General features: G+C 40.7%; 1 protein-coding gene across 3 annotated transcripts in view; it reads right to left on the bottom strand.

The window, feature by feature from the left end:
• LOC133008820 (suppressor of tumorigenicity 7 protein homolog) overlaps positions 1–23,895 on the bottom strand; it is a 57,517-nt gene extending 33,622 nt beyond the window's left edge. For 2 of the 3 annotated variants that reach the window (XM_061076144.1, XM_061076143.1), the window contains exons 1-2: positions 23,785–23,895; positions 7,225–7,260 (exon numbers count right to left, since the gene is read on the bottom strand). In XM_061076144.1, coding sequence (XP_060932127.1) covers positions 7,225–7,246 — 22 coding nt within the window. In that variant the 5' untranslated portion in view covers positions 7,247–7,260; positions 23,785–23,895. The remainder of the gene's footprint in view (positions 1–7,224; positions 7,261–23,784) is intronic. The other variant, XM_061076146.1, reaches the window with a different exon arrangement.
• Between the last annotated feature and the right edge of the window lie 1,082 nt (positions 23,896–24,977).

The following is a 24,977-nucleotide window of genomic DNA, read 5'->3' on the forward strand; positions in this document are numbered from 1 at the left end:
AATTATCAGTTAAGGACTGTATTAGTCTTTCTATTTACATTTCAGCCATTATTTCAGTAATCTTTAACTTCTATATTTAACTATGAGGTAGGTTGATAAGGATATTTGAGATAACACAGCCATGACAGTTTACAGATACGTGGGATAAATTAGTGGTACGGGTGTAGACTGACACCGGCACAGTGCTATTTGAGGACCTTGCCGAAGTGACACAAAAGGTTTTACTGTGTACTTCATGTCATTGACAGGAGGAGCAAGTGGTTGTTGAAGAGCATTTCTACATTAATGTATGGCAAACTGTGAGGTGGACATGGGGCTTGTGCATTTGCGCAGTTCCACAGTGATTGAGATTTATTTAAACAGATCTATGAAGTTTCAAAATTAATTCTTCGTAATGAATGAGAAGAATGCAAAGGGTATACATGTTTCTGTCTATGTGCATACACTCATTTTCTGCATCATGGTCCCAGGTGATTGACTGCAGTAATACTAGTGTATCTTAATTGAGGTTACAAACATTTCTAAAATTAAGTAAGCTCAAATCACACACCTATCACATACTGAAAGAGCAATACCTTCCAACTGGCACACTTTTACATAGCAGGCCATGCAATATCAAGAGTTTGTATGTCAACAATCAGGATAGAAACCCTTATTGCAACAAGAATGGTTACTAAGCACAACCAACCTAAAATTCAAAGTTTGGGGAACAGTGTGTACATGCTTGAAGTGTTTTAAGAGCTTATGAGCATGAGAATACATTAGACTCATTCATGAAATATGAAATAAAGTCTGCAAAGGATCCATTATCAAAAATAAGCTTCATTTTTTGGCTTGTTAAGAGAGACAAAAATAGCAGAAGTCAGCAGTTACCACAGAAACCAGATCGCTCTGCAGTTTTGCCGTTCTTACAGGGGGGGGGGGTTACCACAGCAACAGAGACAGCTGGTTGCTGTCAGAGAGGATGGTTTCATCGAATGGCCGCAGTCCGTAAGTACCTTATTCTGGTCTTGGGCACAAACAGTGCCACAAACAAATACCACACACAATCTGGAGCCTCCTCAGCATGACTGTTCAAAGCCATTAGTGGCTTATCTCTGCATTTCAAGTTGATGTGATCCTGTCAGGCGATATACAAAATAATATCTAGCTTAAACAGCAACATAACGTCCAGTGATGAAATAGCACTTATACAATGTTGGAGAGATATGACTAAGGAAGGGCCCCCAGCAATACTCCCACAATCCAAATATTCCTCCATTTGCCAATTGCATTACCCTGAGATCATCCACGTCAGAAGGCATAATGTTTGGCAATCTAAATTTAATCTGACACAGAAATAGCCTCTTTGAAAGTTAGTCGCACATTCAGGTTTCAGGCAGTCACAGCAGAGTAGATTGGAGACACTTTTTATTAGACCCCTTAACTTTTAAAATATTTTGTTATTGCAGCATTCCGCCAAACTAAACTAAAAGTATTTTTTCCAACAATCTACCAAGAACACAATGCCACTGTGAGTTCCAGAGATCATGTATACAGATGGTAGAAAGCAGTTTGAGCTTTACAGCAGAAAGCTGGACTGAAGCTTCTCCTCAGTGAAAGGCACATGAAGGCATCTAAAGGTCTTTAGACTGCAAGAAAACAAGATTGAACCATGTGGCTTGAATTCTAAGCATCCTCTTTGAAGAAAACCACACACCGTTCATCACCCGTCTAATATCATTCCAACCGTGTGGCATGTTGGTGGCAACATCATTCTGTTGGGGTGTTTTTCAGCAGTAGGTACAGTAAGACTGGTAAATGTTGAGGGAAAGAAAACAGAGATGTCTTTAATGAAAACTGGTTTCAGCTCCCACAATGTGTGAGCATGTTTGGCAACAGTTGACAGGTGTAACACTTTAACAAACCCATGTATTTAATGTCTGTATTGAGCCTTAGCCCTGACTTGAATCCAATGAAAATCTAAAAATCTGAAAATGCTGAGAATATACAGATGTGATGTACTAGGTTGGAGAAGAGACAGTATATATAGCAGTACTATTTCAAGACACAGTAGGTAACATTTTGTGGAAGACTGTAAAGTCTTATACACTTTATAAATGAATCACACTAAAATCTTTATTTTTTAAATTGAACCTAAATAATACTTTGGCAACAGCCCAGAGGCAGTTTAAAGAGTTGAACTGTCCAGCGTGTTAGAAGCACCATCTTTGCAAGTATGTGCCAGGCTTAAGTGTTGCTAAAAAAGACAAACCGCTAGAAGTTAAAAGCGAGACATTCTAAAGCAAACCCAACCTGCACTCTGACAAGGTCAACAAAGTATTACATTCATGAGTGACTTGGGAAAAAGCTTTGTAAACGCCTTGTTTGCTTTTATTCATGTGTGGTACTGCTTAGGGGATTAATAATGCTCACAACAGCATATACAAAATATCCATGTACTGCGCAGTACAGTGAAAGTCAAACATTCATCAACCAATAGTTTCAGCCAAGTGTGCTCTGCAGGGATTAATACAAAAATAAAAAAGGAAAGGTTGCAGGGGAGACTGAATTATCCCTTATTCAGAGCTATGAGATGGAAATATCTCGACTTCTACACAAAGACATGGGAAACATTAACCGTGTCACTTGCTAAGAAGCAAATGCTAGCAACACTGCGTCCATATGATGATTAGACATGTTGTAAGCAATCTGAAAACCCTAAATAAAGCCCATAATGAATTCGGCCCCTGATCTGGATCTGCACCAAAATTGTATATCTCCTTCCTGATACAGACCCCATCCTTCCACCTAGTTTCATGGTAATCTGTCTAGCAGTTTTTAAATGATCTTGCTTACAAACAAACCCAGCAACCAACAAAGGGATAGGGGTGAAACAAAACATAATTAGTGGAGGGAACTACAAGCTATGTTACACCCCAGCAGCACTGTAGGGTCATGCGCAGATGTGTACAACCCCAATGGAGCCCTGCACTTAAGCATCCAAGAAGTTTTTTAACTGACAGCTGTTTAACTAATGTGAATAATGCCAGTTCACTGTTGGCCCCTTCAGTTCCCGTCAAGGCTAAGACGATAGATGTTCCTCCACCACAGTTTGACATCAGATCAACATTTCTTGAGGACTGACTAAATTCGCTGAGGTGCATTTATTTTAACTGACAGTAACTGGTTTTAATCTGTCCTGAAATTTATGTAACACAATATTCACTTCATCTCTCCCTCACCATCTGTCATGGTGTATTGTAATGATAAAGTTTAAATGACTTTAGAAGAAGACAAAAAATCAATACTCCTTCAGGCAGGAATAAAATACAACAGAATGAACTGCAAGTACTGACCTCCATTTTGACACAGTGTAGGTTTATTGTAGAGCCACTGATTCATCACTTTATTCCTCATAACATCCTTCAACTCACAGGCCAAAGGAAAGAGAACACGCAACAGAATGCAGCTGCCATTCACCCAAACCTGCGATGGACTGATGGCCTCAAAAGAGAGAGGGATTTGGATGTGATGACGGACAGCTTTTGTGGTGTGTGTAACTCTGCATCTATGTTTAAGTGCTACCAATTTTTGACAAATTAATGAAAATGCCACACTCGATGAAACCTTGGAGGATATCCTTTTAGAAAATAAATCTTGACTCCAAGTCAACTCAGCTTCTCCAAAATACAGACACGTACAGTTTGTGCTAATCTGTCATCCATGGGCAGAATTTGCAAACGAAAGGGACCCCACATTTCTTTGCATTTTAATTTTTGTTTTACCTTTTGTTAAATTGCAGAAAAACAGGGTTGGGGGTTGGCTGATTTGAGGTAATGAGTAATTGTGTCTCACTAGCTGGACAATCCAGGTGGGACCACTTTGCAATCTATACAAAAACTTTATAAGCAGGTTTTGAAAAAACCTTTGAAAAGCAACCAAATGATTTTAATCCCTGTAAAATTTGAACTAAATATGGTCATTTGAGTTGGGAAAATATGGTCAAATATGTAGACATTTTACTTGTTTTTTTTAAATATTTAAAGTCTTTCAAGGGTGGCTCTCCCTCCACTCAATGTGTTTATTAAACTTAACCAAAACGCATCAACAAGAGCTACCACCAGAGGGGATTTTAGAATACCATCAACCTTTTCCTATCGAGCAGCATATACCTAGAAAACTCTGTCTACTTTTAATGTAAATTGTGGATTTTTTTTATGTCTGGTGTTTGCTCTGTTTCTTTATTTGTCGGTTCTCTTCTCCTTAACCTGCATGGGACTGCAGATAAAAGTGTGTCTAAGAGACTAACTCTTGTAAATTGATATGAACCATACTCATTAATTAATGTGCTCTGTCCCTTTAAATAAATAAAATGAAAAAATATAGTGTTGTGTAGTATTTGGCTGTACTGAAGAGGATACACATGTTGGAAGTGATTTCCCTAGCATTTACGAGAAAATGGAGAATAGTCTTTGGCAACTCTTTCCATCCTGAAATGTTTGCATTCTTTAAGCTTTTTTCAGTTTTGCGTCCATAGCATAGTAATAGGGGCGTCATCAACTCACCCACTCACTCACAGTGAACCCTCCGGATTATAGCTGCTGGGCTCACTCTGACGTTATACAGAGTTTTTATGAGGGTGCTAGCATGGGAAACTCCCAAGTATGTCCACAGCAGCTGAGTTGGACATTTGCGTTCTCACATACATCCCCACCAATGCATGTCTGAAAGCAGCTGTAAATGAGGGTCTGTCAAAGTCAAGTGAATGGCTTGACCAACATCCCTGCAAGGACTGCAAATTATTAAAGCTTTGAGCATAGCTATGGTTAAGGTCTCAAATACAATCCAAAAAACAAGGCCATGGTAAGGTATTATATGTCTATTAATAAAGTTATTTTAAATGGCATATCGTTTTCCAGTGAAAATTCCTTTGTCTTATAGAAAAACTTTCTTAAGGTGTCTAAATGTGTTACATGTTGCAGTGTCTGCTGATGCAGTAATGGCTGCTCAGAAACAAACATGGGTCCAAGCTGTTCCCTACAAAGCAATTCCAATGAAATAGCCAATAAAAGGGGCTCCACTTACCAGTGAGTGTTTCAACAAATGCTGGTGGGTTTAATTGGTTAAACCTACAGAGGTGAACTCATTATGTTTTAGCCCGTTTCCGTCCATCTCTTTGGCTCAGGTAGTCTCAACTAGTATGAATGAATTTAAACAAAGCTGCATAAAAGAGATAGTGGTGTGAGCTTGTTAAAACAATAACTCTGGGATTATCTATGCTTCATCAAAAAGTGTCCTGAGCCTGTGATGCATATATACATTTTATTTTAGTTTATCTAAGTATAATATTGTAGTCAAACATATAGCACCACAACAACTAAATAAGTTCATAATTTACGATATGTAATGTTAGTCAGATACTGTAAACTCATTGACTAGCACTTAATAACCTCTGTGGTCTATTCAGTATGTTCGTTGACTATGGGCCTTGTCAGAGCACCACTGCCAACTGGTTTGCTATTACAGTACTCAACAAGTATGGTTTTCTAGCATACTTGGTCTAAGCTCCACATTCAGAGACAAACTGGAGAAGCCTACAGCCCTATGCCAACACGTGACAGCAGAATGACAAATGCTCCATCATACAGTATATTAAACATCTCATCTCTGACAAAATACTGTGTGAATGCATTAATTGCGAGGTGAAGCATTCAAATAATGGGCTTTCCAATTAAAATTTTGGAGATTGAATGCTTTAAGAACAATAACTAAGGTGAGAGAGAACCATTTAATTTTCTTAATTTATTCAAACTTGTATTCTTCTATCTTCTTTTATATTCAATCTCATCAAATTCCATGGCAAAAGACAGCAAAAAAACATTAAAATATAGGCATGAGCAGAAAATCTCACCAGACACACTGTCATATATCATCATTAATTTTATACTTTGATTAACACAACAGCTACAATATAATACAATCCATTAACCTACAGAATGTCATCTAAATAAATAATAATTCCAAATATTTTCGTAACATGTCTATGTAGCACTATGCCCAACCCCTTTCAAAAGCTGAACGCAAACCCTGCCGACTAAAAAAACTTAAGACCATTTACCTTCAACCAAGTTTCGAGATAACATTAGGCTTGACCCTCAAATGACCTCAGATTTTGACAAGAATTCTGAATATCAAACCAAAAGCTCAGTCAGGCTTTGGTGAAATGTGAGGTTTGATGTGTACCAATACGCAATGGTGTAATTCATTCACATCACACATCATTCTATCCTCTCATTTTATAAACAAAGATTACATTCAGCTGCTCTGTTGAGAATTGCTGCTAGACAGCTCTCCACCCCTGTAACCTGCAGGATGCTAACACACCAAAGTCTTGGCTAGCTCTTATCCGACAATTAAAACAATAAGTCACTTTTGGCTGTGACTGTATGGCCATGACATAATCAATGCAATCAGCTCAGGCTTCCTTGAGCATTGAGCAGGTATTGGACTGAGGCATGGTATTGATCCAAGTGAAAGGTATTCTTGTGAGGGTGGGGTAGAGGGGGCCCCCCTTCAGATCGACACTACTACTCTTCTGAGGGGGGTTAGGAGGTGCAGGTGCCCGAAGACAGACACACATGCTCACATACATACACAACAGCAGCGGGCTATGTTAGCTTCGGCAGCATCCATGGCTGGAAATACTACACTCGGACCTTAAAGCTATCTGACTAAGCCGGAGAAAGAAGACAGAGGAGGCTGATACTTCTGGAAACGATGCAACTCAGAGGAAAGCATCCATCTTCTGACACACTCACTCATACATACGCAAACATACACAATGACACGCTTAAATAGCATTAACAAACACGCCGCTATACTAGGGAGGACTGGAAATACATAAAGACAGGAGATGATCGCGTAACCACACACTCATGCATTTAGACTGAGAGTGAGAGAATGCAAGACAGGCACAAAGCTCAGCGTGACCAGCTAGCTTGTGCTGCCGACCCTCTGTGCTAAAATGGTAGATCCCAGATTTCTCCCCATGCAATTTGCCACCAGCAACCATGGAGGCAAAACAGGAAGAAGGTGAGGAAAATAGAAGATGGATGCAGGAATAGAGGAAACATAGCAATTTCCTTTTTCTCCCTCTCATTCAGATGGAGCACACACACAAACATAAAAAGACACAAGCATAGACAAACACAGAGGAGGCGGGAGGATGGTGGTGGTACTTACATGAGGACTCTGTGCCGAACATGGCTGGGCCGGGAGCTGTGATGGACAGAGAGGAGGAGGAGGAGAAGGAGGAAAGAGGGGAGAGAGAAAGGGGAGGGTAAGAGAGAGAGAGAGGGAGGTTGATGAACAGGCAGCTACACAGCGGGGGTCATCAAAGCAACACAATGCAGCCAGCCGGCCGTCACTGCCTCCCAGACGGCCAGATGCCCTAGCTTCGCTCTCCGTCGTTGCTTTAAAAGCCCTCCTCCACGCACACGCACTCAGTTAGTCCGGCCGCAAAAAAACCCAGAAGAAAAGAGGCCTTGTGGAGGACTAAATTAATAAACAAACATAAAATAAAAACAAACAGATATCCTTCAAGCCAAGGTGATCTGGTAAAATCCAGACATGGAGATGGGGCTAGTTATCGCATCCCTCCTCTTTATGCAGTCTATAGCCTCCTTCTCATCCTCTCCTCTCTGTCACTCTCTCACTTCTCATTCCACTGTAGGATTTACTCGTGAAAAGGGAGGGAGGGGGTGAGAGAGAGAGAGAGAGAGAGAGAGAGAGAGAGAGAGAGAGAGCAAGCGAGAGAGAGAGACAGAGAGAGGCTTTCCCAGGGTGTGGAGAGAGAATGGATGAGTGAAAAATGAAATTCTGGTGAAGAGCTGCTGCTACTGCAGCCGCTGTAAGACAATAGCTAAGCAAACAGAGACTGACGTCACAACAAGGGGTTGGGGTGCAGGGTGGGGGCAATAAAAAGGCAGACCAACTGTACCGCTGCTAAATGGAGAGAAGCGGGTAAGGAGGGAGAAGCAGCAAGAAACATGGAGAAAAGGGGGAGAATGGCAGAAAGGGGTGGAAAGCCTGCAAAAGAGCTGAGCAGGAGATAGAAGGGCATAGGCAAAAAAGGGGTAAGATGGGAGAAGGGAGTAGGAGGAGGTGTCAGAGGGAAAAAATAGAAAGAGGGAGAGCAAGATGGAGAGGAGCGGGGACAGATAAAGAGATACAGAGGGGGAGGAGGAAGGCAGCTGGAGCAGAGGGGGGCATTGGAGGAGAGGGAAGCAGGCCAGTCGAAATGGTTTGTCTACCATTTGTCTGTGCGCGCACGCACACACACACACACACACACACACACACACACACACACACACACACACACACACACACACACACACACACACACACACACACACACACACACACACACACACACACACACACACACACACACACACACACACACACACACACACACACACACACACACACACACACACACACACACACAGGGCTGCGGTCCGTCAGTTGGACAAATTAAAATGAGTATGGAGCAAAGCATTGGAGACTGCTGTGTGTTTACCTGCTGTTAACACAACATGCACTCACCTGGCTTTCAGGGAGTCAGAACACGCAAATTTTCTGATGTAATCACATTATCAGTAAAAGCTGCATTAAAAGTACTGCATCAAAAATGTTGAATAAAATGTCACGTTAAATCATATCTAGTGCTTACGCTATTCATTTAGAAAGCAAAGCAAATATAGAGAAATCTACATAAAATGACTGAACCCTCAAATCCTAACATGCTTAAGCAAAACACATTACATGTATGGCTTAACTGAAAACAATTGTAAATACTGTATGTTTCCAATCATGTGATGCACACATAATGAAGACTTATTATTTAAAGTTTCCAGAAAGAACATTTTAAGACTAATTTGTGTCTTAAATTTGTATTGAACTCGCAGCCAAATATAGCCAAGTATAGATCACTAACAACCTCTAACGTCTGTCTTTTGTCTGACATGGGAATGAATACAATCAGAATTCACTCCCGGGTCAAATGATTTTGCAGTAGAAACAGGTTTTGTGATGAAACATGACATCTGGGTGAACATGCTAATATGGCAAGACAGAGAGGTGAGAGAGCATTTCAGTTTTCTATGCACTTGTGATGTTGAACATGAGACACCAGGGAAAAAACAGAAAGGCAAACTGGCAATTGGAAAAGAGTTGATTGGGTTTACCCGCATAAAAAATATTAAATAATGCATTAATCTGTGAAATTTGGTGTAAAATAGGTAATCTGCTATTTATTAAACTATAAACACAATTGAATTACAGCAAAATAGACATCATTAATTGATGTAATGAAATTCCGTCCAGTCATAAATCGCATTCACAAAATTTGGACAGCTGTGAGGTCAGATTGACATTTGACTATCCAAATCAAATCAATTTATCCAAGTTAAGTGTTGTTGTCAAATTTGAAGAAATGCAGTCTTATCATAAGATGCTTTGCTAAGGTACTTGTGGCTAGCTAGCCATGCAGCCAGCTACGTTGAGCTAAACAAAGAGCATTCACAAGATTGGAAATAAGCAGATAGGTGCGTAGGGAAGGCCCCAAATCACAATGCCTGAGGTCACAGCTGTCGCTAGTGCAAGGGCAAAAAAAAGAAAAGGAACCTTGGTCGCTGTATTCAGGACATTTGAATCCTTTCAGAGCTCTAAATTTAAATGATTCAAGTTTGTCCTGCCTCTTTCTGGATGCATGGATACACTGATGTTCGAGTGGTGAACTTACTATGAGAGGTAAATCTCATTATTGATGCATACAGTAAAACTTTAATGAAGACTGAAGTATGGAGCCTTTAAATGTAGTAAAGTGCACACAACCCAGTATCAGTGCAGTAGTGGTGCAGAGTGGGCCTGCTTTGAGCACATGAATGGGTACAGTGGTGAGTCCGTACAACAGCCTGCTAACCTAAATAGATGGGAGGTCAGCCAGACGTCCTTGTGGGCCCCGCTGTGAATGGCGTGAAGCTAGCTAGGATGTGGATTAGCTCAACAGCTGAATAGGGGAGCGTGTACTGATGGAGGCCTCTGTTCTTTTGTGTCTCATACCCAGAGACCTCCTCCTCCTCCTCCGAAGTCTTTGTGCTTCGAGAACAGGCAAAAGACCCTGAATCTACTCCTGTTTTACTTCCCAAAAGATCTATAGTGGTGCCAAGTTGCCAACTTGGTTGTATCTGCTTTTGGGTTTGGATAATTCCAAATATGTTTTGGATACTTTGTACCATGTCACCTAGGTGGATAAGGGTAAATGATCTGTATTCATACAGGGATTTTATATTCCACTCAAAGCACTATACGGTTTTGCCATTCTCCCATTCACACATGCATTCATAGAGTGCATTATTGTGCAGCACTTTCTCTATCACACCACACACTGCCGTTACAGTTGTCAAGGAGAGTTTTGGATTCAGTAATTTGCCCCTGCCACTCCATCCAACCCTTATCGGAGCTGTGTAGGGAGGAACAGCTCAGAAGTGGTGCGACAGTGTTGGCTAAGCAAGGCACGAGTAATCAATGTAAATACACACTTTACTGTGGTAACATGCAGTAACACCCTGAGCTTATATTACTTAATTCTAGGGCTGACCTCAATGACTCCAAGCTTCAACACTTCAACTGTTGCCAATCAACATCCAGACCAGTAATTCTCAGACATTCAATCTTTGTGGCATATCCCAAATCTACAAATAGTTTAGCAAATCACCTGAAAAATGCAAGTAAAGCTGAACCATCATTAAACTTTGATCCCAAAGTCTTACAAATGGCGACAGCCAATATTTTGGAGCTTCTGCTGTAGACAAAATTACACTTCCGTTCACTGTACAATGTTAACATTGTAAGTAGTGACTTTCTTTTACCACACGTGTCGAATGTTTCTCAAAATAAAACACCAACGGCAACACTTTCTGTAGGTGTTTTAGCTCCGTAGGCTAATCTCTATTAACAGCTATCTGTAAATGAACACAGATAAATTAAAAAGTCGATAGCTGATGCAGTCCATTCAATGTTTTCCACCTATTTTGCTCTCCACACGGACCGGTTGGTCAAAAAGAAAAAGCAAACAGAAGGCCTGCATAATCATAAACAGAATCTGTTTAGACAATTACTGACATAGTGCAACCAGCTTGCTAACAAACTATACAATTTAAGTCAAATTTATGTCCTCGTCCTGGCTTAAGCTTTGAAAATTCACCAGTAATTCTCACTGAAGATTCAAAGTCCAACAAATGGTATTTAGAACAGCTCTACTTGATTCATAAACTGTAGGCCAGAAGAAAAACTTGTAGAGCTTTCATCTGATTAAACTAATTTAGTGACTTAATAAACTAATGCATCACTGTCACCATATTACTCCTACAAATTGCTGTTATTCAGTTTAAGTGTGTTTGAGTCACACAATGTCCATGGTTTCACACCCTGGCACCATGCTCGGCATACATACTACAGCAGTGGCCGCCAACTGGTCGATCGTGAACGACTGGTCAATCTCGAAAGTCTTCACAGTCGATCCCTGTAACGCTCTGGATTCACTGGTGTCTGTTGCACCATGGATCAACTGTGTGTCGGTTGTCTGTTGTTCACCCGGGCAGCCTGCCTGCTGCTGGCGACAGAACTGCAGGTAAATCTACTGCATTTCCTTCAATACAAGTCGGATTATGGATTAAACTAAATGTCAGGACTCTACAGTATGAACTAGGGCTGAACGATTTGGGAAAATAATGTAATTGCGATTTTTTTCCCCCCAATATTGCGATTGCGATTTAATATGCGATTTTTTATTTGATCCTCTTTTTTTCCCCAACAAAACGTAATGAATGATTTAAATATGACCAACACAATATTAGATACATTTAGTGTAAAATATTCTTCAAAATTATAGGTTACTGCTCCCAAGTCAGTAACATTTCACACAACTGAAACATAGAATTTGCCTCTACTATACTTTGAATTATTTTGTAAAATCAAAGTAAATAAAGTTATAAATAAAAAACGGAGAAATGCACAGGCCACAAAGTCAAACAGTACAACTGCATTTATGAACAGTTTCCTGAAGCTAATGAAATGGTCCCACTCCTCAGACTTTGTTTTTTAACCCTTTCGAACACAAGTCACGTAACAGACAGAGTGTGTGTGGAGCCGCTTTTATGGCCATATTCAAAGCAAAGGCTGATATTAATGTGAAAATTGTGCATTGAATTGATAAAGCTCCACCACTGCCTTTCTTTGTGTATTTTACGCTCTTACATTCAGCCTTTAGCAGAAATTGAAAAAATAATAACCACCTAAGTGTTTTTTTGGAAGATCTTAGGCTTACGTTTGGAATTAAAAAGTGATCTTGGGCTTGAAAAGGTTGGTGACCATTGGGCTCCCGGATTACAAACACATTGCCATAACAGTGTTGAAGTCCACATGAATGGGAGTGCTGATTGAGTCAGATACTGAGAAAATGGAAATGTTTAATGGTTCAATGAATGCTATACTTAAAACAGTACTCCTCAATGCATCAGTAGAACTGCATACATTAGCCATTTATTCCTGAACAATGTACACCTCACCCCGCCCCCGCTTCCATTGCAAAGTACCACCCCAAAAAGGCATCTCCTCCTGGTTGCTAGGTAACTGAAAATAAGCATAAGAGGAGTGTGGCTGTCCTTCGGCGGGGGAAAAATGAGGAGAAGGATAAAAGATGGGGGGAGCATGAAAAGCCAGTCGATTAGAGGGCCAAGACCAGATACTCAAATATCAAGATGATTTGATGATGTGTTGATAATACGGCCTGAGGTCTTAAAAGCGGAACATCAAGAAAAAAAAAGTGTCCAATATTTAAATTTGCCATCTGTCTTAAGCTTCAACTCTTTTAATTCTTGATTGATTAAATCATGTTAATACAACAGAAAAGATAATAAAATTAGCTGCACATTAGGGGTGCAACTATTAATCAATGTAGTCGACAATGATGATTTGTTGGTTACGTCATAGCGCCTGTTTCTCATGCCGTGCAGCTGAACTAAACGTCGACATACCCGAGGTGCTGACGGAAGAGGCTGAGGAGTGAGCCATCTCGCTCCCTTCCTATCTCTGAAAGTCGCGTATGTGCAATAACGACAAAACATAGACCAATGGCGGTGTCCGTTCCATCCAGTATCAGAAAGTCAAAAGTATGGGAGAATTTCACCCTTTACAAAGCCCGAAAAAAAAAAAAATACCTGCCATATTTGTATGGCAGACCTTGCTTTCCAAGGAAGCAGGACACGAGCATTTGAAGAGGAGGCATGTTTCACATGGTAACGTCAATGATGCAGACTCGTCTCGGTAAGATAGCCTGTTATGTAGCTTGCTATATAAACTAGGGATGCACCGATCCGATATTTGTATTGGTATCGGTACCGATATTGAAGAAATGTCTAGATCGGGTATCGGTGACAATGGGCCGATCCATATCGGCGGATCTATTCAGTGTAATTCTATACTGTGCGCTGTGAGTGACGTCATACGCAAGCAACACGCCGTGTTTACAAAATGCAGCGAGCGAAAGGATCAGCTCCCCCGTGTCACTTATGAGTTTAACAGCACACTGGGGGGGGGGGGTCCGGTGGCGCCTCACGGCGTCGCTGGTGCTTTTTCTCATTTTCTTGGGACCGCGGGGTGGTGTCCGCCGGAGGGGCCCCCAGCGGGCGACGTAGCTGAGGTGATCCCCGAGAAGGGCCCGACACGCGTCCAGAGTCGCCGCCGCTGCCGACCGCCGTACCCGGTCCCCTCCGACGGCCCGCCTTCCGCACCGGCGACGACTCCGGACGCGTGTCGGGCTCTTCTCGGGGGTTCACCCCAGCTACGTCGCCCGCTGGGGGAACCCTCCAGTCCGGGGGGCCCCCTCCGGTAACGCGGCGGGTGCGGGTGCGCCTCGGCTGGCGCCTAGCAGCTGACTCAGAACTGGTGCGGACCAGCGGAATCCGGCTGTTTAATAAGTATCGGTATCGGATCGGTATCGGCCGATACTAAACCTCAGATATCGGTATCGGAGGTGAAAAAAGCGGATCGGAACATCCCTAATATAAACGGAGTTGTCTTGGCAACTCCCTCAATACCTGTGTACAGGATTCTAGAATCCATTACAAAAATATGGTTTGAATATAGATTTTTTTAACGAGTTTAAAACCATAATGTTATCCTATTGCCTGACAAACGTCTTTTTTTAAATCACAAATGCAGTCTGTCGAGGACTATAGTTTTTGTTGATGTTTTTATTGTTGCTACTTTCCATGTCCTTTTGTTAACAGAAACATTTAATTTTAGGTATCAACACTTCGCCTGTTCTTGGTTCATAGGAAAAAGGGAAACTTGAATTTAAATGAATTTTTTTATATTAGCACTTTGCCTGTCCTTGGTTTTAAATGGACAATGCTTTGTTTTTTGTATCAATAGTACCCTAATATGGAGCAAAGTTTATTAAAAGACATTTTTGAATGAAGCATCAATCTTTATTGTCTTTATTTTCAGTCATCACATACCGCAAACAACTTCAAGCTAAATTTAAAAGCTGAGAGCAATTGAGAATTTGTGTGATTCATAATCCGATTAGTCGATTAATCGTTTCAATAATCGATAGATTAATCAAATATCAGAATAGTCGTTAGTTGCAGCCCTATATGTATGGTGTATACACCGACATGTTCTCAAAGAAGCATTTTCCCCCTGGTAAGTGTGTCTAGCATCTTTTAAAATTCACCAGCCTTTTTTTAGTGTTCTACCGGCACAATATTTGAGAACCACTACCTCAGAATCACACAGTTTTTCCACCAATGTTTTTACTAGAGAGCTGGTAAATCAACCAGTCAAAGAAAAATATTTTCCCTATTAACCCAGTTCGACAATTGATCAGTATACTAAGTTGATTGGCACCTTGTGTATAGTATGCAATTACCAATTAAAACCAAGCTTCAGAAAATCAACTACCCAAATAGACAGAAATTGTATTTGTGAAAAATGTATGAGGCATAACTTTTTAGTTTAGTCCATGTCCCATCTGCTGACAAGAAGAATTTGGAATTTAGGACCTAAACTGTAGCTAGCCTCCAGCGGGTGGGTCAGCGAGAAAGTGATACAGAGAGGACACACAAACAGTGACACAATGAGTTTTCTTGCTGAATACAAAGCTCACGGTAGATTAGAATGACACCGAAAGAATGGCTTTAGGGAAATAAGACGTGTATAATGATGTCAGTATTTCATATTTTTATATTAAAGCCAGCGTTCGTAAGCCGATAATAAAGAAGCAAGACCAGGCTACACATTAAAAATATGCAACTGACCCCCAGAAACCCCCACACATAAACAGGCACTTTTCTCGCTTGATTTCGTACTGTAAGTAATTGTCTATAGCAGAACTGGGATTTTTAGTGGCACTCTGCCATTTTCCGCATGGACTTGGTGCGTACAGGCAGACAGGGTTGGTTAGTGGCAGTCAGTTGGAATTACATGATTGGTCATGTTTATTACAGTTGCCAGGGCGACTGACACCAGCTTTTTTTTCATTTTTTTTTCTTCAGACAACAATTTATTAATGGCGAGACATGAAGAGTTCAACAAATAAGATAAAAAAGAGTTTCAGAAACAACATGCCAACCCTACGCTTAATGTCAAGACCGAACAGTCGACTTAAAACCGTCTCAGATGTAACAAAAGCTGTTAAGCTCAATGCAGCTGGCTACATGGCTATCTAGTCACAAGGACCTTAGTGAAGTGTCATGTAATGAGGCTTACATTCGAATGTTATAAGACCGGGGTCAGCAGCCAATGGCGCCATTATCATTGGCACACAGGTGATTTCTTATTAAAGCAATCTTCAAAGGTTTTGCCATCACGCAGCCTATATTATTTAGCTTGATTGATGTTAACACCTCCCAGCCACTCGGTGCCAGTAATGCACCATAGGCTGGATGCCAATTGCCATTAAAAAATAAGGAGAAGAAGCCTCCCACCCGGCGCTGCTCGCATTTTCCCACATGAATCGCCGTGAAGTGCAGCCGTTTAGGTGTATTGTTGATGGCATGCCTGCTAGCTCAAAAAATCGAAGACACAGACATTTCAGCCCTAATGGGCAGAAGACTATGGCTTTGTTTTTCATTAGTACTGTGCTGTGTGCACGTTATGTTTTGAAAATGTTGCGTGTAGAACATCCAGTGTTAGGCACGATTTGAGACAAGGCACGAAAGAAGTTTCAAGGATCAGGCCGATAAGTGAGAATCAATCAAAGGTGCGGTGTCCAGGTATGGGAAGCAAGTTTTTGCCACAGCCAAAAACCAGGTGACTGAATCAAGTAAGCAATTCTGAATAGGAGTGTGGTTGGTGGGGTTAATGACAAACTTATTATTGCAATCATGAGATAAACATGTTTATTTAAAGTGTTGTTCTATATAGCCAATATAGATGGAAAAAAATGACATTTCCGTTGGAAATATTCATGTGGTTCATTAATAAAGCTTAATATTAAAAAAAAATGTATATGGCACCCTACTTTACAAAATGTCACATTGGCACTTATTGTCAAAAAGGATTCGACCCCTACTAAAAGAGATGACACCCTCAGAAACAGCCACGTTCTTAGTGATATATGCCCCGTAGAGACTTTAACTGGCCACAGTAATCAACGTAAAACTCTGTATATATATTTGCTGGTGGACAGATTTATACAACTCTCTGTCATTTCCTGATCTGAAAAGGGTCAACTGTTGTGAAGTATGGAATGGGCTAGCCATATTCAGAGTGCAGAAAACAACAGGGATTGGCATTGGATTTAATAACAGAAAATCATCCCCTCTCCTTTCCAGTCCCACAGGAGCCAGAATACCACAAAAGGAAGGTTGTTGAGGCTTTGATTACCTCCACTGGGTCCAGTTCAAACGCAGCATCATCATCACCCAATTAACTGGGTCAGGAAGGCTGTCAGTATCACTGCTGACACCAACTGGTCAAAACTGGGAAGTATGCTTCTTCTGCTTCCCAGAGCTTCTATTACTAGACCACTAATGTGTGGACAACCAATGAAAATCAAGGGAATTACAGTGTAGTGGTTTAAGACGAAGAACACTGGATCAAACCTTTTCCAACTAAACTGAAGCTGCAGACTAAATCTCCTTTATAAGAATGTGCTTTCAAGAAATTTGCATTAGAGACAGGACCACAGCATTCCAAACACTACTAATAAATAACTTCACAGACAGAAACCCAATGAAGTGAATGCACACAGGAAAAGGGCTTGATAACATGCAGGGGGAGTGGGCTGTCACTTCTTCTAGAGCAGTTCCTTTTGAGTAGAAGGACTAATCTGAATAAGGCCAAGCGAGATAAGCTCAGTCAGGGTGGATAATACAGGGAGGAAGAATTCCTTTTTTAAAAGATCCCATCCACTATACATTTGCTAACCATATCTCCTCTTTTTCCAGCGGTGTTGTGGTTTATTATTGCATTGTTAAGGTAGTAGAAACAAAATTGTGTTGTTAGGAAAAAGTAATGCCAGTAATCTCATTTTACCTATATTTTCAGCTAAGGGAATTAGGGGTGCAACGATTAGTCGACGTCGTCGACAAAAATCGATGACAAGAATAGTCGCCGACAAATTTACTCGTCGATGATTCGTTGGTTAAGTCATAGCACGTGTTTTTCGTGCCGTGCAGTTGAACTAAACGTTGCTTTACCGGAGGTGCTGATGAAAGCAGCTGAGGAGTGAGCCATCTCGCTTCCTTGCATGTGCAATAGCGTCAAAACATGGACCATAGCGGCCTCCGCTGCAGCAGCATCGCGTACCAGAAAGTAAAAAGTTCCGGAGAACTTTCCTCTTACCATAGCACAAAAAAAACTACCTGCAGTATCTGTACGGCGGACCTGCTCTCCATGGAAGCGGCGCATTTGAGTAGGAGGCACGTGTGACATCGTAACGGAGACGATGCGGACTCGCCTCTGTCAGATGTTATATATACACGTTTATACCTGCGCGCAAGATTCTAGAATCCATCACAAAAATATGGTTTAAACTTTTTTTTAACGAGTTTAAAAGCGAAATGTTATCCTATTGCCTGACAAACGTCTTTTTTTAATCACAATTATTTAGTCAGAAGAAGACTGTAGTTTCGTTTGTTGATGTTTTTATTGCTGTTACTTTACCTGTCATTTTTGTTAACAGGAAAAATGGATACTTGATTTTTAATTTAGTTTTAGTATCAGCACTTGGCCTGTTCTTAGTTGACTGGAAAAAAGGAAACTTGAATTTAAATTTAAAAAATTTTATTAGCACTTTGCCTGTCCTTGCTTTTAAATGGACAAAAACTTGATTTATTTGCCTTTGTGTCAACAGTACCCTTATATGCAACTAAGTTTATTAAAAGACATTTTTTTGTAATGAAATTTCAATCTTTATTGCCTTTATTTTCAGTAATCACATGCCTCGAACAACCTCAAGCTAAATTTAAAGGCTGTTTGCTAAATAAGAGCAATTGAGAATTTGTGTCATTCATAATCCGATTAGTCGATTAATCGTTTCAATAATCGGTGACTAATCGACTATCAGAATAGTCGTTAGTTGCAGCCCTAAAGGGAATACAAATGCTACATCCCTACCAACACAGAGGTGTAGTTACAGCTGTAGTAAAAGGTGTGGCTCCACATTATCTTTCTTTTGGGTTTATAAGCTCCTATTTCCACCACAGCAAGGGAGTCCTTTTATTTCAACACATGCCTGAAGTTCACCTTCTAGTATAGAATGATCAATATCCCGTCTAGAAAATACTGGCATTTTGGACCAAGTGTCTTTTAGTTGAGTTTGACAATATTTCAAATTGAATTTAACTTCATAACTGTACTTACAGGGGAGTGCCCTGTACAGTCAATGCTTTTCTCTGATGCCAGTTCAACAAGGGGATTTGATACTTTGTGCACATCTCACACTTTTTTTACTTGTTGTGGTTGTCAGGACTGCACTCTGGGATACATTTTCAAACAACTTTTGATTTAAAAACTTCGGTCATGTTCTTCTGCTCTGATGCTACGTTATATTTTGTGAGTTTACTAGCTGATTTTTGTCCCCTTCTTCATCTGTGTCTTACTCCCTGGACCATTATGAGCAACTACCAACTCATGAACTGGATAGAGATGTTCATAATTAAACATTTAAATGTTAACTGACAATCTTAGTAAGACGTGCTTCCTGAGGCTGACCAATGCTATTACTCAGATTCTTGTTAATTTGATCATATAGTTTGCATAGATTCAAATATGTGCAGGCAGTCAAATCTGGAGTATCTTAAACGCATGTAAATACAGGCGAATGGCCATGTCATTCATCATACCGTCTCTGTATGCAAAGCAGGAAGCCAGGATGCGGGACACAGGGTGGAGAACCCCTGTCCGTGGCCGTTAACCTTTTTCTTTGGCATAAAATCAACCATTAAACAGAGTTAATGACTCATTAAGTTCATAAGGTCAGCACATAAGGTGAGTGTACTGTTATGGTGGAACTACACAAGTTAGGCTTGCATAATCAAAAAGCCTTGCTGCAAGAATCCTCATTATGTCCAGAATATCTGGGTGATGCCGCTTTTGACAAATCTTTCACAGAAAAATATAACTGGTGAAAATTTGCCACAACCACAAATGTTTCTATGAATGCAGAGTATAAGATGAACTCTGGAGACCATTTAGGTAGTACCCTTTAATGGGCTGCTCTGTTTTCATGCAATTAAAACACAAACCATTGGGATGATACTGATAGTCCAAAATAGTTTCAATCTTTCTCTTACTAGGCTCCAGGCTGCACAACCCATATATCAGCTTGAGTGAGATGCTTTCAATTTTTTTAACGGAATCCATATTGGATAGCGTCTGTTACCTCGATTCAACTCATCACTGTACTTCAGTAACAGAGTCTTTGACATTTTGAAGAGCCAGGGTGCCTACGCAGCAGCAATGACCTTTCCCTCTCTTAGCCACAGCCCTCACCGTCATGGTGGGTCAGATATTACAGGGCAAGCTGTGAGGGCTTTTGAGTGTTGCCTTGAAATACTACTTTGGGTACTTCAAGGTGCAAAGGTTTTAAGGGTGATCCAGGCTTTCTGATGTGGATGATCTCAGTGAGTAAAGCTCAGTGAATGGAAGTAAAAAAAATAAAAAACTGACTGATAGTGGACTTTTTTTTTTCAGGCAGAGCAGTCTGGCCCGTCAAAAGGAGTGCAAATATTTCTGGAGGAGATCTTGTTACCAAAGTGGTGCACAGGTTCTAAATGAGGGTTCCTGACTAGTCTGATCTGGCCTTGTGGTAAATGTGTGCTGTGTCTTTGTGCGTCACATCATTCAGCTAACTCTGAGCATTTCTATATACTCATACCTTTAAAAAAAAAGTGTTGTCTGTGGGATGTATGGACGTTATTATTCCCCTATTGCACTGTGACATCTACAATAAATCTGCCTGAACTTTTCCAGACTTATTTGTATATTTTTAAAAACTTTTTCTTTGCTTGTAGAGCTGTGGAATTACCTTGTTCTTTGTAAAATCCCAGGCTTACAATGTTAGAACTGTTTTGCATAGAAACAGTCTGTTGGAAAAAAATCCAATCTTCAAAGAGATTCAGTTTCTATTTCTGATGCATAAATGAATTCTCTGGGGAAAATGAAGCCTGGGAACGATGCCCTGCAGAATATGTCTAAACCCAGATACAAGTTATCAAATCGTCAGCATGCCAACGTTCTCCACAAAAACAGTAAGACACATCATATGGCCTTTCTTAAAATGAAAAACTGCTCATATGGTCACTGGAGGCTACTAGCAGTTGATCTGTTAATACAAAGTAGCTGCTCTTTACAGTCTGACATTTCGAGCCTTGTGGCTACACAACTAAATTATCATTCCTATTACAGAGTCCAGGACCAATTATTTCTGGCAACTGAGCCACAATCTTATTATAGCTTGTTGCTGAGTTTAGCAATCCTCAGTTAGGAATGGGGTCTACCTTCTTTTGAGCTCAGCTTAGTTCATCTTCCAACTTGCAAATTGAATGTAATATTCAAGCGACTGAAATGAGATGGGATGTATAGTTGAAGCCAGTGTCAAGATTGCCAACCTTAAGAGCACACACACACAATAAGTTGCCAGCCAGCCCATTTGTTTCTCAATGCAAGTCCACCAAAAAAAGTATTCTTCAGGATCATAGATGTTTTGGGAAATCTTTTTTTAAATGTTCAGTGTGTGAGATTTGGAAATACTATGTATCAAGCAGTCCTGCTGCAATCAAATTTACATCGGGAGTGGGTCCTCTCAACGGAAGCCGATCGTAAAAGATGTTGATTATGATTTAGGCCACGTTTTGGACGATGGGTCACTTCGTACAGGTTTTATTTTTACTAACAAAAACATTGTTGTGTGTACGTGTGTGACCCTGCCTCTCACACACTGTCTCCAACTATGAGAGAGAGATCTGGATTAGAAACAGCAAACATGTTGAATAAACATATGTCTTCATCAGTTATGGACTAATATCTGCAAGATAAAAGTTTAGCAGCAATAATAAATTGTAAATTAATTTTTTTTAATTATCCAGTAAATTTAGCAGAACAGATGCTGAAGTTATCGATACTACAGTCTTTAACAATTTTGCCAAAGGTTTAACATTGGATTTTCATACATCAATCCCTCAGCACAAGTCTTGTTTTATTCCCCATGGGGGTCTGTCTCACTCCTAGTATTATTATAGCTACTGCTTTTGCCAACTATGGGGGACACAACATCAAGTTCTCTGAGAGATGCCAAAAGTACTTCTGGGATATGCTACAAACTGCTAAGTGAATTCAAATGAGGAGACCAGCTGAGGGAAAGTGGTTGGTGTGACAACCTCCTGCTAGTTTTGATGTGGACTTTTTCTTTGTAAAAGGGGGAAAGGGGAATTAGGAAGATACATCAGTCTGATGTTAATGAGGAAGAGGAAGTGAAAGTACTTTATCAATGTAACACATAAGTTGAGGCTGCGTCAGGTCACTGAGGGGCTGTGCATTTTCAGTTCAATCCAACATCACACTATAAAGTTACCTACATTAATAACACTAGCAGCAAAGTGCCATGGCCTGGATGTCATTTTTAAAATCTGATCATGCTATTTATAGCCTTGGTTAAAAACACAACTTTGCAGAAGATTTGACCATCTTTACTTACAACACACACTTCACACAGCTCATAAGTGAAAAGTCTGACTGCAGCAACACAATAAAATGTAATTTGACTATGAACATATGTCAAAATTGTACATAGTGTTACATAATTATATCACTATTAGTGCCAGCTATTTATTTGTCAAAAATATGAATGAAAAAATCTCTTACATTTATGTATTTGTACGGATTCTTTTTAGACCTCTAGTCGGTTCAGATCTTATCACAACAGATGAAATATGTAATTTAGCCCAAAACTGTGTGTGTAATTGCCAAATTTATATCTCCCATCTTTTATTTGCAACTTTAATGCAATTTTGGTACTAAGCAGAAAGTAATTTTGAATACTGCCTGGCTGTGTGGACAGTGGTATACAGAGTGGGTTACAGGATGACAGTATAAGGGCTTGAATTTAAAAGTTCATAAAGGTGATTACATTTTTTACATGATCCTGCCTGTGTTTTTCCTGTTTGTAAAGGTGTCTCTTGCCAGAAATGTCTAATGATAATAATGATAAACAGAACGCTGAAAATGGGTAGGCGATGCGATCGTAGCTGACTAACAATAACTATTACTCAGGGTATAGTGATTTCAATGATTACTCAGAAGAATTGGAAATGATCCAAATCATCTCGTATGTTCTCCAGAGTCGTGCAGGGTGTCAGGTGTCTGTCAGACTCAACTCAGTACGCAGCAGCTTACCACACACTGACCACTTCCACCTTCTCTGTGCAGTAGGGGCCGGAGGGAGCAGCAGAAACAGTGATGCCACATCGTAAAACCTCCAAAGCCCGAGCTGCCTCTGCCTGCTCAGTCCCTGCACATGCACATACATGCACACTACCAGTGAGGCTCCTCGGCCAGCCGTCGTGTGCCCACAGGCTCTCCTGACGTCTCTGGTTGGAGCCAGCTGGCTCTGCTGAAAGAGCACATTCTTCCATCTGCAGCTCAGCACACGGTCGCGGGAGACTCATCGCTGGCTGCCGGCAGAGCTGGGCGAGCTGGGAGACACACGCTGCCAACAGGAGCGCTCCCAGCCGCGCCGGGCAAACACTGCAGGTCCACAGGGCAAAACAAGCAGGGCTCAACCTCCCACCAAACCCAGGGACTGGGCCACTTGTGCTCACAGTGCACCCCCCAACAGAAGGTTCCCCTGGAGAGCAAGCCTGGTCCAGCATGAATAATAACAACACCGGCACACCACTGACATTGTGGAGCCGTGCAGCAGCAGATAGGACAGCACTAAAAACAATGCAGCCCTCCTATGACTTGTGCTGGTGGGAGAGAGGAAGTTAACTACATGTTCACTGGGAATATCCCACTGATGCTCTGGTGTGCGTGTAACGTCACGCACGTCTCCAAGCCAAGCGTACCCATTTAAACTTGGCTACGAGTTAGCCACTCATCCTGCTAGCTAAGTGCTAACGTGAGCTAGCGTTTGCAGAGCGTTAAAAGTTTTACGGAAAGAAACGAAGTGGAGCCGCCGGCGGCGTTGGTTGTAGCCGTGAAGGCGACGTGTGTGCGGGCGCTCACCTCAGTTAGTGTGCGTGTGGAGGCAGGTTGAAGGCGGACTCGTAGCTAGCATTTCTCCCAGCAGCAGTTCGACATGTGTCCAGTATCCAGCAGCAGGACTGACTGTGGACGTGTCTGTCTGCTAACGTTAGCCACCGGCTCGCTAACCTGTACACTTAGCTCCGCCCGCCTCACGAGGGCGCTGTCGCTGATTTACCTGCGCCTCAAGGTGGCTTCTATTAAATAAAATCTTATTTGCATTTGTTTGTGTGCGTGTGTTTGGTTACTAATTTCTTATATTTGTCTAGTCAACATATTGTTATATTTTATACATATAGCCTTAGTCTGTATGTATGTGCCAATTTATATTAGTTAATAATTGTTTTAAAACAGTTTTTAGCTACATAGAATATGACAATTAAATAAAGTCTATCTGCTGTGTGAAACCATTTAATTACCTTATTTATTTAATATAACCTGTGATATTTTTAAAGAAATTACTCTCTACAGCTCAACTTAAGCAGTATCATGATCAGTTGGTTGTGATAAGTTGTATTGTATATTTAGAAATAATACCAGTCAAACTTTAACACCTCTGCATTTGTTACCAATTACATTGTGAGAGTAAATGTCCCAAAATGCATTGTACATAATTAACTCATGTACATTAAACCATTTCCCTTAATTGTAGAGATAAAGTCCAAAAATTATGGAAGGAAGACCGTTAACTTAACAATTCATGCCAAACCTTCGAAATCTTTGCCACTTTGAAGACTCTGAAATACTTATGGTATTATTTTGTTCTTACTTATTTTTCACTTAGGCCAGTCTATCTTTGCCTTTCCCGTATGAACTAATTTCTCCTCACATTTCAGTAGAATCCCAAATTATCTCACTGACTTTAACATGACCAATGCAGATCTACCAACAAGAAATTAATTATTCTACAAATTCTTTAGTTTTTCATCACATCACTTATTAAACAAAAGGCCATAATGATGCAATTAAAATTCATTAAGTTACTTTATCTTTGATTTAACACATCTGCAGTTCTGTCTTCACATGTTTCAGTTCCAACTTACATTTAATTTAATCCTCATTTTTGACTCCATGAAACCAGTCAGTGAACAAATATACATAAACTGCACAGAGGAAGTCTCACTTTCCAGTTATGGTGAGAGGCAGTCTTCTTTTAATATTGCAGCTTGAGTTTG

This window comes from Limanda limanda, chromosome 8 (assembly GCF_963576545.1).
Source record: "Limanda limanda chromosome 8, fLimLim1.1, whole genome shotgun sequence".
Taxonomy (NCBI): Eukaryota; Metazoa; Chordata; class Actinopteri; order Pleuronectiformes; family Pleuronectidae; genus Limanda; species Limanda limanda.